Below are 17625 nucleotides of genomic sequence, written 5' to 3' on the forward strand. Positions count from 1 at the left end.
CTCCCCCTGATCCTTACATTAATCAAGGGAGCTTGAAAAGTCTTCACATTCCTATGCTTTTCACATGTTTCTCAAATATGGCCTTAGGCAATGATTTGGTGAACAAATCTGCCACATTCTCCTCAGACCTTACTTGATTCACTTGAATCTTGAGGAGGGCCTGTTGTTGCTGATTGTAGAAAAACTTTAGTGATATGTGTTTTGTATTATCACCCTTGATATGCCCTAGCTTCATCTGTTCGATGCAAGCTGCATTATCTTTATTAATGCAAGTAGCCACTTCAATGGTAGAGCTCAAACCACTAGTCCCTCGAATATGTGTGATGATAGCTCTTAACCATACACACTCACGAACCGCCTCATGTAGAGTAATGATCTCTGAGTGGTTTGAGGAGGTAGCCACAAGAGTTTGCTTGGTTGATCTCCAAGATATCGTCGTGTTCCCACTGGTAAATACATAACCAGTTTGGGAACGACCTTTATGTGGGTCAGAGAGATACCCAATATCAGCAAAACCAACCAAAACGTCATTTGGCGTTTCGGTGTAGGGAGTGGCGCTTTCGCCATCAACATTTCCTTTAGGGATTGCAGTTCCATATGCGGTCCCTCTTGTCTCTCTGTAGGGAAAGAACAGTCCCAAGTCAATGGTTCCTTTTAGGTATCGAAGATGTTCTTGATACCATTCCAGTGACGCTGCGTTGGCGCTGAGCTAAATCTAGCTAACAAGTTCACTGAGAATGCAATGTCTGGTCGAGTACATTAGGCTAGGTACAATAATGCGCCTATTGCACTTAGATAGGGAATTTCAGCTCCCAACACCTCTTCGTCATCTTCCTTTGGACAAAATGGATTTTTCCTTGCATCCAAGCTTCGACCGATCATGGGAGTGCTAGCAGGATGCGCTTTGTCCATGTTATATCGCCTGACTTTTGGACATACGCAGACTGGTGGATTAGTTTTCCACAAACTCGGTGTTCTAGTTCAAGGCCTAGATAGAATCGAGTTTTCCCAAGATCCTTCATCTCAAATTCGGATTTCAAGTAGCTCGCGGTTTCTCTTATTTCATCAAGAGTACCTATTATGTTCATATCATCGACATATACAGCTACAATTGCAAATCCGGAACTTGTTTTCTTTATGAATATGCAGGGGCATACTTCATCGTTCTTATATCCCTTCCCAATCAAGTAGTCACTTAGACAGGTATACCACATCCGCCCGGATTGTTTCATTCCGTAAAGTGAGCGTTTCAACTTAATTGCAAACGCACTCCGTGGTTTAGAGTCACTTGACTTGGGTAATGTAAGGCCATCAGACACTTTCATATATATCTCTGAATCTAGATCCTCATAGAGATATGTAGTAACCACATCCATGAGCTGCATTTCCAGTCCTTCGGAAATTACTAAGCTAACTAAGTAGCGGAACGTTATAACGTCCATTACGGGAGAGTATGTCTCCTCGTAGTCAATTCCAGGGCGTTATGAGAAACCTTGCGCCACAAGGCGAGCCTTGTACCTCAGGACTTCATTCTTCTCATTACGCTTTCTGACAAAGACCCATTTATGTCCTACAGGCTTTACACTTGGTGGGGTTAGCACTACCGGACCAAATACCTGTCTCTTTGTCAGAGAATCTAATTCTGCCTGGATTGTTTCTTTCCATTAGGCCAATCTGCTCTTTGTTGACATTTTACAACAGAGCGTGGTTCGATATCATCGTGCTCTATGATTCCTTGAGCAATAGTATATATCATCAATGTGTATGGAAGATATTTCTATCAACTCATACGCACTCTCATAATCCTTTGAGATTTCTTTGTTCTCTAGAATCATTTTAAACATCGGAGCGTCCTCCAGTATTGATTCATGGACATAACTATAATCAGAGACAATCTCATAAGAGGGATTCTATACATTGATGATTGGTTTGTGCCTTACTCGCCCTCTTCTTCCTTGGGTGAGTGTCAATGGAACCAAGTGGTCTCCCCCTCTTCCTTTGGGGAGCCACGGCCTCAACCACACCTCCACTAAGTGTGGTTGCAGTGCCTCTATCTACAGCACCGTGCCCCTTGTTGGGGACTTCTAACCTTGCAGGCACATTTGCAGCTGGTATATGTGATCTCGTCACTTTTGCGATATCAGTGAACGCATCAGGCATCGAATCTGCTACGTTCTGAAGATCGATTATTCTTTTCACTTCACTTTCACATTGTGAAGTGCGGGGATCAAAATGAGACAGAGTGGGGACAAACCACGACAATTCCTGTCGTTCCCTTGTAAAATCCTTTTTCCTATCTCCCCCTAACGACGGGAAGACTGTCTCATCAAAGTGACAGTCCGCAAATCTAGCGGTAAATAGATCGCCTGTCAAGGGTTCCAAATAGCGGATAGTTGTTGGGGATTCGTATCCAACATAAATACTTAATCGTCTCTGAGAACCCATTTTGGTGCGCTGTGGGGGCGCAATAGGCACATATACTGCTCAACCAAATATGCGTAAGTGTGAAATGTCAGGCTCATATCCAGTTACCAACTGGTACGCAGAAAATGGTTGGCTAGCTGAGGGTCTGAAACGAATAAGTAAAGATGCGTGCAATATTGCATAACCCCATGCAGATATAGGCAGGTTGGTGCGCATAACCAATGCCCTAGCCACCATTTGTAGCCTTTTGATGGTGGCTTCTGCGAGACCATTTTGTGTATGCACATGGGGTACAGGATGCTCTACATCGATCCCGATAGACATGCAATAATCATCAAATGCTTTTTATGTAAACTCTAGCGTTATCAAGCCTTATAGACTTGATAAGGTGATCAGGGTGGTGAGCCCTTAAACGTATAATTTGTGCTAGGAGTTTTGCAGCATTTCTTGTGGACAATAAAGCGACATGTGACCAGTTTGTCGAAGCATCCACCAGAACCATAAAGTACTTGAATGGTCCGCATTCTGGATGGACAGGTCCACAAATATCTCTTTGTATCCTTTGTAAGAATGAAATGTTTTGTTTTGTATCTTTAGCATAGAAAGGTCTCAATCCTGTTTTTGCTAAAGAGCAGGCTTTACAAAACGAGTGATTTTCCTTTGAAATAGTCAATGAGGTATAATGGGAGGGGGTAGTGCTTCTAGTACTTCAGAAGGCAATGACTGCATTTGAGCAGTACTAGGACCGACACCTTGCAGTGTGACTGATTTTTGTCCCATTTTATTTTTCACTCGAAAGAAGGGATGTCCATATGAGTTCTTTAAACTACGGATCATCATGTCACGACTGGGGTGCCCTAGGCGGTCATGCCAAAGCCTGTATGAGTCAGTGTTCCACATTTCATTGTTGGTGACAGCATAGGATTCAATGATCCGAATCGTAGTGAGGTATAGTCTACTAGATCGACTCATAAGTTTCTCTAAAATGTGTTTCCTTCCACATTTATTAGAGGTAATATAAATGTATTCAAGTCCATTCTCACAGTGTTTTTTTACATGATAACCGTTGGCACAAATATCTTTGAAACTTTAACAAGGTTCGATTAGCTCTTGGTGCATATAGAGCGTCTGTGACTTTAAATATATCTCATATTCTTTAGAGTATTTCTATTTTAGTAGAATGATAATCTTTTCATTCTAATAATTTTTTTCTCTAGATGTATTGCTTTACATATTTATAGTGTAATTTCGAACCATGTAAATATGTGTAGTAAATAAATTTGAATAAATTCAGTGCTTCAGAATAAAATTCAAAATTTATTAATAAGCCAACGATAATCAAATCAAGGTCTTTGTTCAGAAATCTAATTCATCAAACCATTATTGAAATAAACTTTAAGACCAAGTAATAGTCTAATTAAAAATGAGGCATTATGCCTTCACAACTGTTTTTGGAAAATAAAATAAATAAGGCAGATCAGTCAAAATCTGGGGCATCAGTTGACTGAGCAAGTTCCTTGTTGCCATTAAAGTCTGCAATTGTGAGGTTGACGTCTGGGTCATGGCCTCCTTCTTCCATATAGTGAGCCTCTTGTTCTTTAGACTCCCTATACCTCTTGTAATTGGCTGCTACTCTGTTGCTTGCTTGGCAGTTCTTGTACCAATGTCCAATGACTCCACACCTATAGCATGGTTCATTGCCAACTCTATCCTGTTTGACTGAAGAGTTCTTAGGTGCCCTTTGCACCTTGTTTCCATGACCACTAGGGCCAGCACCACCATCTCTGCGCCATACATTGGGAGGGCCTCCACGACCCATATCACGACCCCCACCTCCCTTGCCACGTGGTGCATTGTTGCCACGTGGGTAGGGATCAGCACGTCCAACCCCCTTTGCATTGGGGTTCTTTCCACCTTTCACTTTGCCATAATTAGCCTCGAGAATTTTCTTTGTCCCAACAGGCTTGGCATTGTTGTTCAAAATAACCTCATTATGCCTCTCAGCCACTTGCAGTAGGTTGATCAGCTTATTGAATGTTGTGATTCTTTTGTTGTCATACTCCAGCCTATACTGGTTCGCTAGTATAATTGCTGACGTAGGAAAAGTAGAAAGAGTCTTCTGGATCATATCATCCTCTGTGAGTTCTTTTCCACAGAAATTTAGACGTGCCTTTAGGCGCAACATATCCTTGTTGAAGTCATTGACCCTTTTATAGTCAAGCAAGCGGATTTCATTCCACTGAACGGTTAGTTCTGGGAGCAAGGTGTCATGAATGTTCCCAAAACGTCCCTTAAGGGCATCCCACAGTTCTTTGAGTGTCTTCAACTGAAGGTACTCCCAGCGTAGGCTAGGATCAATATGTCGCCTCAGAAACATTAAGGCATTTGCTTTCACCTTGTTAGATAGTTCATCATCTTTGGGGTCGGTAATGGTGGTAGTGTAGTCTTTTGCCACAAAGGCAGTTTCTACATCGAAAACCCAACGATGGTACTCAAGTCCTTCTGAGTCCAAGATGTCAAATTCAGGTTGAGTTGGATCAGCCATCTACATAAACAAGAGGGGAGATATAAATTACGCAGTCATAAAGACATCCACATGAATTATTTTCCAAACATATGAATTAGATTTCAAGACCAAGATTCGTAATGGTCACATTTGTTTCGATGCTATGTGTGTGTGTGTGTGTATAATGCGCATGAATTTTCATTATCATGGCAAAGCGGATTGTATATGTTGCATTCTAAAAATAACCATAGCATAAATAAAATTAAACTACATGGCATGCTCAAATTTCACAAATATACAATAAATTATATACTACACATAATAATTAGCAATAATATATCATGAGTAAAATAAAAAAAAATCACGAAACATGCTTTAAATTTCATGATAAAAACATAAGCAATAAAATATAAAACATGCTAAACATATTTATAAATCATGCTTAAAGATAATCATATAAAACATAAATAACAAGGCATGCTTCAAATGATCAAAATTATCTAACTAAACATGCTCAAAAGTTCTAATTATAAACAATTAATTATACCATAGTATGAAATTAAATAAATAAAAGAGAACATACTTGGTTTGGAGAAAATAAAACAATTCTAGCGCACGCGCGTGTTGATGCAGGCGTGCGTAGCGATGTTTTTGGGCTTGAGAAAAACAGGGCCGCTTCCTCTCTCTTTGCAGTAGTGGGCCTTGTTCTTGTTTTTTTCTTTTCTTTGTTTTCTGTTTTTTTTCTTTCTGGCCTGGTCCTTTCTTTGGGCCTTTTTTTTTGTGGGCCTCAGGGCCTTTTTTTCTATGCTTCTTTTTTTTTTTTGTTGGGCCGGCTCTTTTCTTTGGGCCGGGTCACACTGTTTTTTTTTTTCTCTTTTTCTTCTTTTTTTTTCTTTCCTTTCTCTCTTTTTCTTTTCTCTTTTTTTTTTTTTTCTTTTCCGCGTCTTCTTCCTTCGCGTCTCCTTCTGGTTTGCAGGTGGCTATGTGACTGGGATCTGCTGCAGGCGGGTTTGGCCGGTGTTGCGCTGCTGCAAGGTGCTGCGATGCAGGGTGGAGGCTGAAGGCTGCAGCGCGAGCTGCTGGTTTGGGCTGGGAGCGAGACGCACGGCAGAGGGGAGGCCACGCCGGCGAGCAGGACGAGGGCAGAGGTTTGCGGCCTGGTGATGGAGGCCGGCTGACGGAGGAAGCGCTGGCCAAGAGGTCTGGGGCACCGGGACTTGGCCGGATTTGCTGCGTCGAGGTCGGATTCGACTGAGATTTCTCCGGGACGGGTATGGTGCTCGCTGGGCTGTGAGGGCCCCTGCGGTGCAGGGCGGGAGGAGGGCGTCTGTGCGGCCGGAAGAAGGGTCTGGGCAATGCACTTGCGCTGGGCAGTGCGATTGGACAGCAAGTGGCCTAGGCTAGGCTAGGCTTGGTGGCCGGATTTTTTTTTTTTTTTTTTGTTAAAATGGTTTCGACGGGAAGAAGAAAGAAACTAAAAAAAACTAGGGTTTTTTTCTTGGCTATTGGCTCTGAGCGTGCTGATAACGTGTAAAAGTAAAATGCAATTGGAATTGGTCTACTCATTTCATTTCATAGCCCATTTATATAGGGAAAGAATTACAACGGAAATATCAATTACAATGATGACATTAACTACTGATTGGTCATTGATCCATGCTGATTGATGGTGATTGCTAATTATTTGATTCCCTCTCCGTCAATCACTTTGACGAAGGCACATAATGTGTTTTTCCTTTAACAATGTACAAAAAGTATGAATTATACAAAAAGTATCAAATTTGAAAACCAAACTGAATTACTGATAAAGCTTCACTATTTGATAAGTTGCAACTTCCACATATGAAGTCTCAAAAAAAAAAAAAAAAAGTTAAATTAAGAGTTCGTCTACGATACATCAATATATTAAATATGAAGTAGACTTATTCTATACATTCAGAGATAAACTGACTTCATATACTGGTAGACTAGTATGAGACTACTCTACTTTTGTATCGAACTAATATACTTATATATCGAACTAAGTCTATTTAATATATCGGTAAATTTTTCCATAAGCAAAATTACTTCCCACTACGATGCAAATCATATACCTCATGCTTATATATATACACACACTAGGTAGAAACCGACCAACTCAAAATACCTATATACGCTTTACATATTAGCACAAAAAAACCATATTTGTTTTCAAATACATCCAGCAAAGGCAGCTCCACCAGCTCCACTGGGTAACCAACCCAAAGAATGAATATCATTTCAATAAATATATAGAAGATTAGATGATATTAGCTCCTTTACAACAGCCGCTTTGGGAAGTCAAGCGCCCTCCCATATTCATGAAGGGAAGGGGGGTCATCGCAACAAGAAACCCACTGTTCGTCCTTCTATTTAAATTTTTTTTAGAATAAAGAAGAATAATTATAAAAGAGGAAAGAATGATCCAATCACAAAAAAAAAAAAAAAAAAAAAAAAGAGGAAAGAAGGACCAAACCAAAACCTTTCCCAAAAAAGAGTGGGAACATAGTGGGAAAGCTGTGCTATTTGCAATTATGCTTCTTCGTGATAGAATTATCTTTCTGGTATGTCACCGCTATGTCAAAGCAAATGGAGTAGCCATCCGTGCACTTTTCGCTAATTGGTGCTTGCTAGAATACATAGATTTTGTGGGGAATTCCGGTATTATTTCAGGATTTTTTCTCTATGCTTATTGTAATTTGGGGTTCAGGCTCTACGTCCCCCCTTGTATTCTGCAATTTCATTAATCAAGCCTTGATGGCAGCCGCACCAGCCCCACTTTCAAAAAAAAAGTAATAACAAGAAAAAGAATAAAAGAAAACTCTTTCCAACAGAAAGACTAAGAAGAAATCAGTTTTCCACTCTTCTCCAAGAGAACGAAGAATAATATAATTTAGGTTCATGGTGTACTACTAATATAGTTGAAGTGTTGAACTTAAAAAAAGTATAGTCTACTGCGTCATGTAGTCATGTCAGCGTATTTGTTAATGTCATCTAAAAGACATAAACAGAGTTACTCATGAACCTTTCTTTACCGAAGTTCATTAGTAATTCCATCTTCAAAATAATGAAAAATAAAAAGCTTCCTGCCTTTAAGAGGAAAAAAGAAAAACTTTTCTAGAAGAACCATAGATGCATTAATATCTGAGGCCCCAATGTTGGTTCTTTGACAAAAACTCCCTTGAATCCTAGAGCCTTGAAAACTATTATGGGTGTGGTGATGATTCAATTATCTGTGAAGGGATCCACTAATAAAGTAACTAACACGTACGTACCTTATTGTGCATTAGACTTTGAATTCTTAGAGATATAAAAACTTAACAAGTCTCAATCATGGTCTATTTCTTCTTTTTGTCTGATCATTCATTGTCTTTTATTGGAAATTTCCTGCTTAATTATTCTATTATTAATTATTATGATGATAAAAAGACGGCAAGAATATACTATGGTGGGATCAAGTATAGAATCGAAAAAAGAAAATTATTCTTGGAGTTTACCATTTGTCCGCACAGACTGACCAATTCAAATTAAGCCCCTCAATTCTGCAGCAGATAATTTAAATACGACATTTTGATAATTCGCTCAGAATTCCAATTTTATCTCAAGCTTCTTGCTTCTGAGAAAACTCAATGGAGTTGATTAATCATGCACCCAGCTTATGTGCATTTCAGTCAGTATGCCTTTATGTCATGACCCTTTTCCTTTTCATAAACTTTTTCCCATATAGCACTGTTGCAAATGCTGTTGGAAATGAAACTGATCGATTGGCTTTGCTCGAATTCAAAGAATCCATAGCCATTGATCCACTTGGGTTCTTGAACTCATGGAACGCTTCGTCTCACTTCTGCAATTGGTAAGGAATTACTTGTGGCAGAAGGCATCAACGAGTAACTGCCTTGAACCTACAAGGCCATGATCTGCATGGATTCCTGACATTTTAGAGGTCTGAGGCGAATAGTAAAAATGTGGCCTCATGAATGGGTATTTGATATAATAACCAAATTTGTTTTGTTCAATAATGAAATTTGTTTTTCATATGATAGTTTCTTACATGGTTACTTGTATATTGTTTTCTTAGATTATAAGGGGCAAAATAAATTAAACTCATATACATTAGTAACCACAAAAAAGAAAAGGAACTAAAGGTGATTATACCAAAAGAAACCAGAAAAATAAAAGAAAACGCAAAGTAAACCAGAAAAAACAAAAAAAGATAGGCAAAGTGAATTGAACAAATTGTGAATCGAACCTGGGTGGGACGCTTAAAAAAAAAGCCACTAGATTCCCTTACCACTAAACTACGACAATTTCTTTCACAAAGTTGGCGAAGAAAAATATATAACAACTCTTTGAAGTTTATATTTATATAATAATAAAAAACCGACGGAGACCGGTGGCCTGAGGCGGCCGGCAGCCCTCAGGGTCGGCCTTGGCATGGAACCATATCACGGTGATATGGGCAATTATCACCTTATATTGGCAACCTCTCCTTCCTTAGGTTCATCAACCTTTGAAATAATAGCTTCTCCGGGAAGATTCCACAGCAAGTTGATCGTTTGTTCCGACTGCGCCATCTCAATCTAAGTTACAACATGCTGGAGGGAAGATTTCCTGTCAACCTGACATCCTGCCCGGAATTGAGCATCATAAGTTGTGCAGTTAAACCTCCTTACCGGCAAAATTCCATCAGATATTGGCTCATTGGTAAAACTTATGTTTCTTTCTCATGAGAAAAACAATTTGACAGGGGGCATCCCACCTTCCTTGGGAAATCTTTCATCAATCAATGTACTTTCCTTGGCATATAACAATTTGGTGGGCAAGATTCCAGAGGACATAGGCCAATTGATAAGATTGTATACTTTTACAGTCGCTGTCAATAACCTCTCGGGTACGGTCCCTGCCTCTCTTTTTAACATATCATCTATGAACATATTGTCACTTGCAGCTAACAAGTTTAAGGGCAGGATTCCACTTGGTATAGGCCTAAACATGCCTAATCTCCAACTTGTGTTGCTTGGTGGAAATGAATTCACTGGGCAAATCCCATCTTCACTTTCCAATGTTTCTCAGCTTGAACAACTTGATATTAGGGACAATAATTTTGTGGGGCAAGTTCCAGCAAGTTTTGGGAATCTTCCGGATCCAAGGGTCCTCGGTTTTAAGTCAACAATCTAGGAAACTACTCACCCAATGACTTGGATTTTATAACATCCTTGACAAATGCAGCAGATTGGAAACAATTGGTTCAACTTTTAACAATTTTGGAGGTGTTTTACCCAACTCCGTAGCCAATTTGTCAACCCAGCTCACTAGTTTCTTACTTGGAGGCAATCAAGTATCAGGAATGATTCCTGTAACATTGGAAAATCTCAACAGTTCAGTAGCCTTGGGCCTGCAGGATAACCTTTTCACAGGTGTCATCCCTACTGAAAACACTAGATGGAACACTAATTGAAATTCGTTGATTAATTGGTATAAGTGAAAGAGAACACAAGCAATTGCTGACGCAGTGTAAACATCTCCACTGAGTAAACTTCACTGCGTGGCTTTTAACGTAGCCAACACGAGAATCAAATCCAATATGAATTAAATCGTTACAGATCACAAGTAGTGGTATTCAACACAACCACATTGACTAGCAACAATGCTAACTTGTTCACAACTGTAAAAGACCTATTCTAAACAACTATGAAACAATCTGTATAGATGAAGAATTCTAGACACGTCTTCAAATACGGTCTTGCCTTGATACCTCACAGATCTCAATCACATATGCAAGTGATGAATGCAGTGATCAAGCAATGTAATCAAACAATCAAAGCAACAATGAGAGTTTTGGAAAACCTTTTGTGTAGACTATGCAACACGATTATAAAATTCAAAACGATAACTCTCTGCTTAACATAGTTTCAAAACCTCTTATATAAGACAAGGACTCCCCCTTAATTTAATCACATTAAAAACGATTGAGATAGACATGGAAAGGTATTTAAAACTGTTTTGAACATATACTTTAATATGCATCCGAAAATAGATTTTTAAGATCAATTAAAATCAATGCATATCAATTTAGGATTATGCACACAAAATGATATGTATCTCGAGATCTTTATCTTAAAAGCCAGTGAGGTAACTTCCTTGAATCTCCCTTCATGTGATCTGCCTTTATTCCCTTTGATTCTTCGAGCAATTAGGAGAGATACTCTCCTAATTCTTTGCATGTCCTTTTCCCTTGAGATCTTAGGAAAATCATGTGTTGAAGGGAATAGTCCAAATACTTACACCTACTTCTTTGGGGAAATTAAAAAGCTGCAGATATTGGGTCCAAGTAATAATAGATTATCGGGACGGATACCATCTTCCATAGGAAACCTCACTCAATTGTATAACCTCCAGCTATCAGCAAATGGATTAGAAGGAAGCATTCCTCCAAGTCTTGGAAACTGCCAACATTTGCAGGAGATGGATATATCACAGAATAGGCTCAGTGGAGAAATAACACCACAGGTCCTTGGTCTTTCCTCATTTGTAATTCTCAACCTATCACAAAACTCACTAACTGGCAGCTTGTCTGTGGAAGCAGGTAATATGAAGAATATCCATAGTCTGGACATTTCTGAAAATAATTTGACTGAAGAAATTCCAGAAATCATTGGAGACTGTCTAAGCCTTGAATTTCTTAACCTACGAGAGAATCTCTTTCAAGGAATCATACCTTCTTCTTTGGCTTTTTTGAAAGGTCTTGAGTATCTTGATCTTTCAAGAAACAACTTGTCCGGACAAATTCCAAAAGATCTGCAGAGACTTCCCTTCTTGCAATATTTGAACCTTTCTTTCAATAATCTCGAAGGTGAGGTACCAAAAGAAGGAGCCTTTCGGAACACAAGTGCAGCATCATTGGTTGGAAATACAGAACTTTGTGGTGGTGTTTCAGAATTGCTACTACCGGCCTGCCCCATCAAATTTCCAGAGCAGAGAAAGAGCCATGGTTTCAAACTAAAGATCACAATTTCTTTAGTTGTTGGATGCTCTCTTCTGTTTGTAGTTTTCTTATCTCTTTATTGGAGGAGAAAAACGCAAAAGAAACCATTATATGTAGACTTATCTATCAACTTCCTTTCAAAGGTTTCATACCAGACACTTCATCAAGCTACAAGTGGATTCTCTCCGAGCACTCTAATTGGATCAGGAAGTTTTGGCATTGTATATAGAGGGATTCTAGATCAGGAAGAAAACATGGTAGTGGAAGTAAAGGTTCTGAACCTTCAACAACAAGGAGCTTCCAGAAGTTTCATGGCAGAATGCAATCATATCCGGCACAAGAATCTTGTGAAGATCTTCACTTGTTGCTCCAGCACGGATTATAATGGCAATAAATTCAAAGCTCTAGTTTTTAAGTATATGTCAAACGGTAGTTTAGAGGAGTGGATGCACAGAGAAAACCAATCAAGGAGTTTGAACCTTTTTCAAAGACTGAATTTTGCTTATGATGTGGCTTCTGCATTGTGTTATCTTCATGACCATTGTGAACCTCAAATCATTCACTGCGACATGAAGCCAAGCAATGTTCTTCTTGATGATGACATGGTTGCTTGTGTAGGTGATTTTGGGTTAGCCAGAGTACTCCTCTCAACCACCGCAGAGTCTTCTCAAACTCAAAGTAGCACAATTGGAACAAGGGGAACAATGGGCTATGCGGCTCCAGGTAATGATCTTCCGCTCCTTTAAAATTTCTCAATAAATATCTCTGTAGAAATAACAACTAGATATAAAATAACTGTGAAAATTTCTAAAAAACTGAATGTTTACATGAATGTTAGGAAAGTGTAGATCTCACAATAGTTGTACTAAAGAATTATTGTCAGTGAATAGTAGTGTACAAATTTCACCTTATGTGGGAAGGGCCATAAATCACAGACTGGAACAACTTTATCATTTAACAGAAACTTTGTGCTGTTAAATATCCGCTGCCGGCCCCTTCTTCTAGTATATGATTTGATATTAATTTGATTGAAGTTAACTATTTACCCTTTCAGATCCTCTGGCATTTTATACACATACAAGCATGTATATAATATATATGATTTTCTTAAGCAAATTTCTTCTATATCTTTATGAATTAGTTAACTTTTGCTTGCATATGAATTATTAAATTGGCTCTAAAAAAGAAATACACAACGATTTAATGAATAATGTACAGATTGAAGTCATGTACTGGGTTGTTTCCTGAGTTTGCAGAGTATGCAAGTGGTGTTGAGGCATCCTGGTCTTGGAAATGTTCACAGGAAGAAGACCCATCGATGAAAAGTTCAAAGATGGTTTGAATCTCCACAACTTTGTTAAGATGGCAATACCAGGAAGAATTGTGCAGATTGTTGACCCTGCTCTTCTCGCCACCGTACAAGAGACAGCAGAAAACAAAGTGAAGTACATGCTTTAGAGGTCATAACAATGAAATTGAAGCAGAGGAGAAAAATCGAGATTATGAGAACCTAAGCAAGATGGACACACGTGTTGAAGTGTATACATTCAATCCTTGAGATAGGACTGGTGTGCTCAGAGGAATCACCAAAGAATAGAATGTCTATGGAGGATATCGTCAGGGACCTCCACCATGTACAAAATGCTTTCAATGGTGCTGAGATCAGTCGAGCGAGATAAAGCAGATTAGCAGGAGCTAAATAATAGCTAGTTTGTGCCAAGTTACTAAGTATACTTTCTTGGCATTTAGATATTTTATCAAGCAGTTGCAAGGCGATATAATATGTTCACCTGTAGCAGATTCTTGTTTGAAGAACTAAGAAATGAATGTGAACCATTTGTATAGTACCGGCTCATGTATATATAGAGTGCTATATGTTACTTATTCAAGGTTATCAAAATGTTATCGATCAGTTAAATGAAAACGCGTACGTGTAAGAATATGTTTCTTTTCCTTTAGTAGAAGCGTACGTAACAAGAATGCATAATATCTGATCTATGTCTCTATGAGTTGATGAATACCATGAGCATGTTTCAGATATTATTATCTTCTGCTTTTACTTAGTTAGGAAAATACCACAGTGATGAATCAAAACTCGAACAATGGATTAATTAAAAGTATATCTGGTACTTTTTATGAATAAACAAACACTTCAAGGCTCACCCATGCGACCTGCCACCAGCAGAGAGGCACAACATATCCCTCATAACAAGGCAGCAGATTGCCATTAATATATTCAAAAGTTAACGAATTTTTTGGGTTCGCCGGAAAACATAAACAAAAATATTCAGATACAGAGTTTAATGTAGCACGCTTGTGGAGCACACTCATGGATTTGGGGCATTAGCAACCAAAAATACCAAATATATAAAATAAAATGAAACATCAGATAGATATATAATCGATCAAATAAATAAATATTTTCTAGTATTGTAGATTTGTCTTTCTTATTTTTAACGATGGTAATATTTATTAATTGAAAAAACAAGTCAACAGTGTAAATTTAACTAGTAAAACTTGAAGTATAACGATAAAGCTATTAAATATACGGTCAATCAACGATATAAGAACTATACAAAATTACTATTAACAGTTCATCGGTATAAAGGAATGTCAAAAGAATCTTACATAAATTAACCTTAAAAAGAAAATTTGTTTATGTTCATGAAAAATAATCTAGAATCATCAAGGTATGAATTAAATCAATGATGACATAATCTGTCACACAGCGCAACAAATCAAGAACTTGACAGCGCTCCTTAATCTAGTCATAAAACAGAGATCGCAGCCACTAATTTCTTTGTTAATATAACCATGCCCCCACATAATTACCATCCATGGACACGTGTCCACAAACAAATCCGCTGTAGCACAACACAAAGAAGTACATGCATTTCATCGACCTATATAGAATTTATACATCATATCACGCTCTCCCTTCCTCCTCAGCTCAACAGTCAACTACAGCTACCAAGTACCCACCATGCACGGCGGCGCCACGTCAGCTCCGCCACCGACGCCATCGACCCAGCAGTCGGACAAACCCATGTCCACGTCAGCAGCGGCTGACGCCCTCTCGAGCATGCTCCACCGTCTTCCACCCACTCTCTCCCTCCCCACTCGCCGCGCACAGCCAGCCACGTGTCCTCCGGTTCCGGTGGTCTCTCTGTCCCAAGCTCGATCCAACCCTAGCCTCCTCTCCTCGAAACTCGGGTTCTTCCAGCTGACCGACCACTCCATCCCTCCCCAACTCGCTGACTCGGCCGAGTCGGAAGCGCTGTCGCTCTTTGACCTACCCAGGGAGAAGAAAGAAGCGTGTTTCCCGAGGAACTGGCCTGTTGGGTTTGAAGAAGGAGATGAAGTTGACGATGATGACGTGGAGGGACTCGGCGAGTCGTTTTGTCTGGACGAGTCGTGTTATACCGAGTCTGCTGGGTTGTCCTTGGCTTCTCTAAGCGAGTTCAGTCGTGCTTTGGAGAAAGTAGGGTTGGAGGTGACTGAGCTGCTTTGTAGGTCAGTCGGGTTTGAAAGTCCTCTAGGGAAGGGTGACCAGAGTCCGACCCGGGTTTGTTCGATGATGTGGGTGGCGGAGGGTTTATCGGGCAAGAGTAAGACGCCGGTGGCGGGTCGGTTTTACCCCTATGTGGTAGGATTGCAGTATCAAATCAGGGGTGGCCAGAAGTATTCTTTGCTGGCGGATTCGGGTTGGGTCTCGGTGGTGCCACTGGTGGAATCGGTCTTGGTCACTATTGGTGACATTGCTCAAGTAAGTTTCAAAGTTCAATAATTTACTATTTGCATTTTCACTATTTCACACTCTAGTGTCAATGTGTCATATATTAGATGTGGCCACATAACCTTGAAACCTTCTTTTGATAATTCTAGAGTCAATGTGTCATATGTTAGATGTGGCCGCATAACCTTGAAACCTTCTTTTGATAAAGAGAAGCTATGGATATCATAAACAAAAAAACAAAAAGAGGCACTCAAATGACACTTTGATCTTCAAATTGAACCTACACAATAACAATTTTAACGGAGTTAATCGAGATTTTGAGATACTGCCATATTAGATCATTTTGTGTTATGATTTCAAACTGAGTACGTTTTTGTATGCATAGACTTTGATCGGTTATGTGCAATTAATTTGTGATATTCTTTAAGTTTAAACATCAAATTCAAAACGTTATAGGTATGGAGCAATGGGGAGTTGAAGAAAGTGAGAGGAAGGCCAGTGGCAGGTTTGGGAGAGGGTAACAACAAGTCACGGTGCATATCGATGTCGTTGTTGGTGATTCTTCCTATCGACACTAAAATTTCCCCTGTTCTTCCGGCAGCAGCCATAAGCGGTGGTGATCACAGTCACAAGGATGATGATAATGATGAAGATGGAAATGGAAGAAATGTTGATGAACTGGGAGATCATCAAATCAATGATAGCAGTATAGTCAGTACTGGTGAAAATAGAGAAATTGAAGGAAGGTTGTTCAAGTCCTTTTGTTTGGAGGACTATGCTTGGAGAGTGTATCATGAACGCCTGCATTTCAAAGACCCGCTCGATAGGTTTCGCATTAAGAAATGAAATTTGAATGATATATTGTCATACACAGCCAGGTTCTTTCTTTATTTCATTCCTTTATGTGCTTTTTCTTTTGAGGGTGGAGCTAGCTAGGGTACGGTTTAGGGTTTAAACTCAAGATGTGGCTGAGACTTGTAGTTGATGATGCCTTGAAGATTACATGGTTTGTCCTTCCATAATACAGATAGTTCGAGCAACTATGTCTTCAGAATGTGAAGGCTTACAGTTCTTAATTGTTTACATTTGAATATTAGATGAACTATTTTATCTCAACTAGCTAGCTAGTGAATTTTAGCCCATATATTCTTCCTGGAATTGGAGAAAAATTTGTGTGCATGACTATCAACTTAACGAGGTTCATGATGTTTAGTGTTGATAAATTTAACGACGTGCATGGCGTTTAGTGTTGATATAGTTTGAATGACTACAAACATTTAAATTGGTCATTAAATACAAAATACAAAGCACGTAAGGGGACATATATTAAATGATCGAGTATTGTAGATGCATATTTCGGCCTATATAGTTTAATGTTAATTATAAATAAGTAAATAACACATCAAATCATGTCAACATTTCAATTCAGATTTGACGATGACGTTGAAAAATTTGTTTGTTTTCAGTTAAATGTTTCACCAGGGCAGACCTTAATAGAGAGGAAGCTAGCTGTACATCCACCATAGCTGTGTACCATTTGCTTTCTCTATAGCTCTCTGTAACGGTGATATACATTGTAACAATGAAAAACATACATACAAAACATTTCCAAATTTATAGCTATCAAGGTTTTTAGGCCTTGAATATAACCTCAAACAATTTGAAAGTCAAATTGACCAGTAGGTTATTATACCTACCTAAAATTTATAAACAATTTAATCTCGATAAATCACCTTTTATATCCAAGGCACATTTAAGCCTCCCTCCAACTGCATATATATTTCTTAATCTAGTTGTTTAGTCAACTCTTTTAATTATATATCCATGCACGGCACACATTAATCCTTAATTTTGTTCAAAATATATGCATTTTACTCGTCCCTATCCTAAAACATCTTCCAAAACAGTATTTCCTGAAACCCAAATTTTTCAGATATTAGCAAATTATCTCTATTC

The 17625-nt window shown here is 38.9% G+C and overlaps 2 protein-coding genes across 2 annotated transcripts; both read left to right on the forward strand.

Annotated features, from left to right (window-relative positions):
• Positions 1–11044: 11044 nt before the first annotated feature.
• Positions 11045–13779, forward strand: LOC133716902 (probable LRR receptor-like serine/threonine-protein kinase At3g47570). The gene is made up of 2 exons (XM_062143542.1): positions 11045–12656; positions 13190–13779. Exons 1-2 carry the CDS (start codon positions 11045–11047, stop codon positions 13273–13275), a joined length of 1698 nt encoding a protein of 565 aa, XP_061999526.1. The 3' UTR covers positions 13276–13779.
• Positions 13780–14827: 1048 nt separating this feature from the next.
• Positions 14828–16762, forward strand: LOC133714166 (gibberellin 2-beta-dioxygenase 2). Its single transcript, XM_062140240.1, has 2 exons — positions 14828–15699; positions 16126–16762. The coding sequence occupies exons 1-2, from the start codon at positions 14917–14919 to the stop codon at positions 16513–16515; spliced, it is 1173 nt and encodes a 390-aa protein (XP_061996224.1). The 5' UTR covers positions 14828–14916; the 3' UTR covers positions 16516–16762.
• Positions 16763–17625: the final 863 nt, after the last annotated feature.

The sequence above is a fragment of the Rosa rugosa genome, chromosome 6, assembly GCF_958449725.1.
Source record: "Rosa rugosa chromosome 6, drRosRugo1.1, whole genome shotgun sequence".
Taxonomy (NCBI): Eukaryota; Viridiplantae; Streptophyta; class Magnoliopsida; order Rosales; family Rosaceae; genus Rosa; species Rosa rugosa.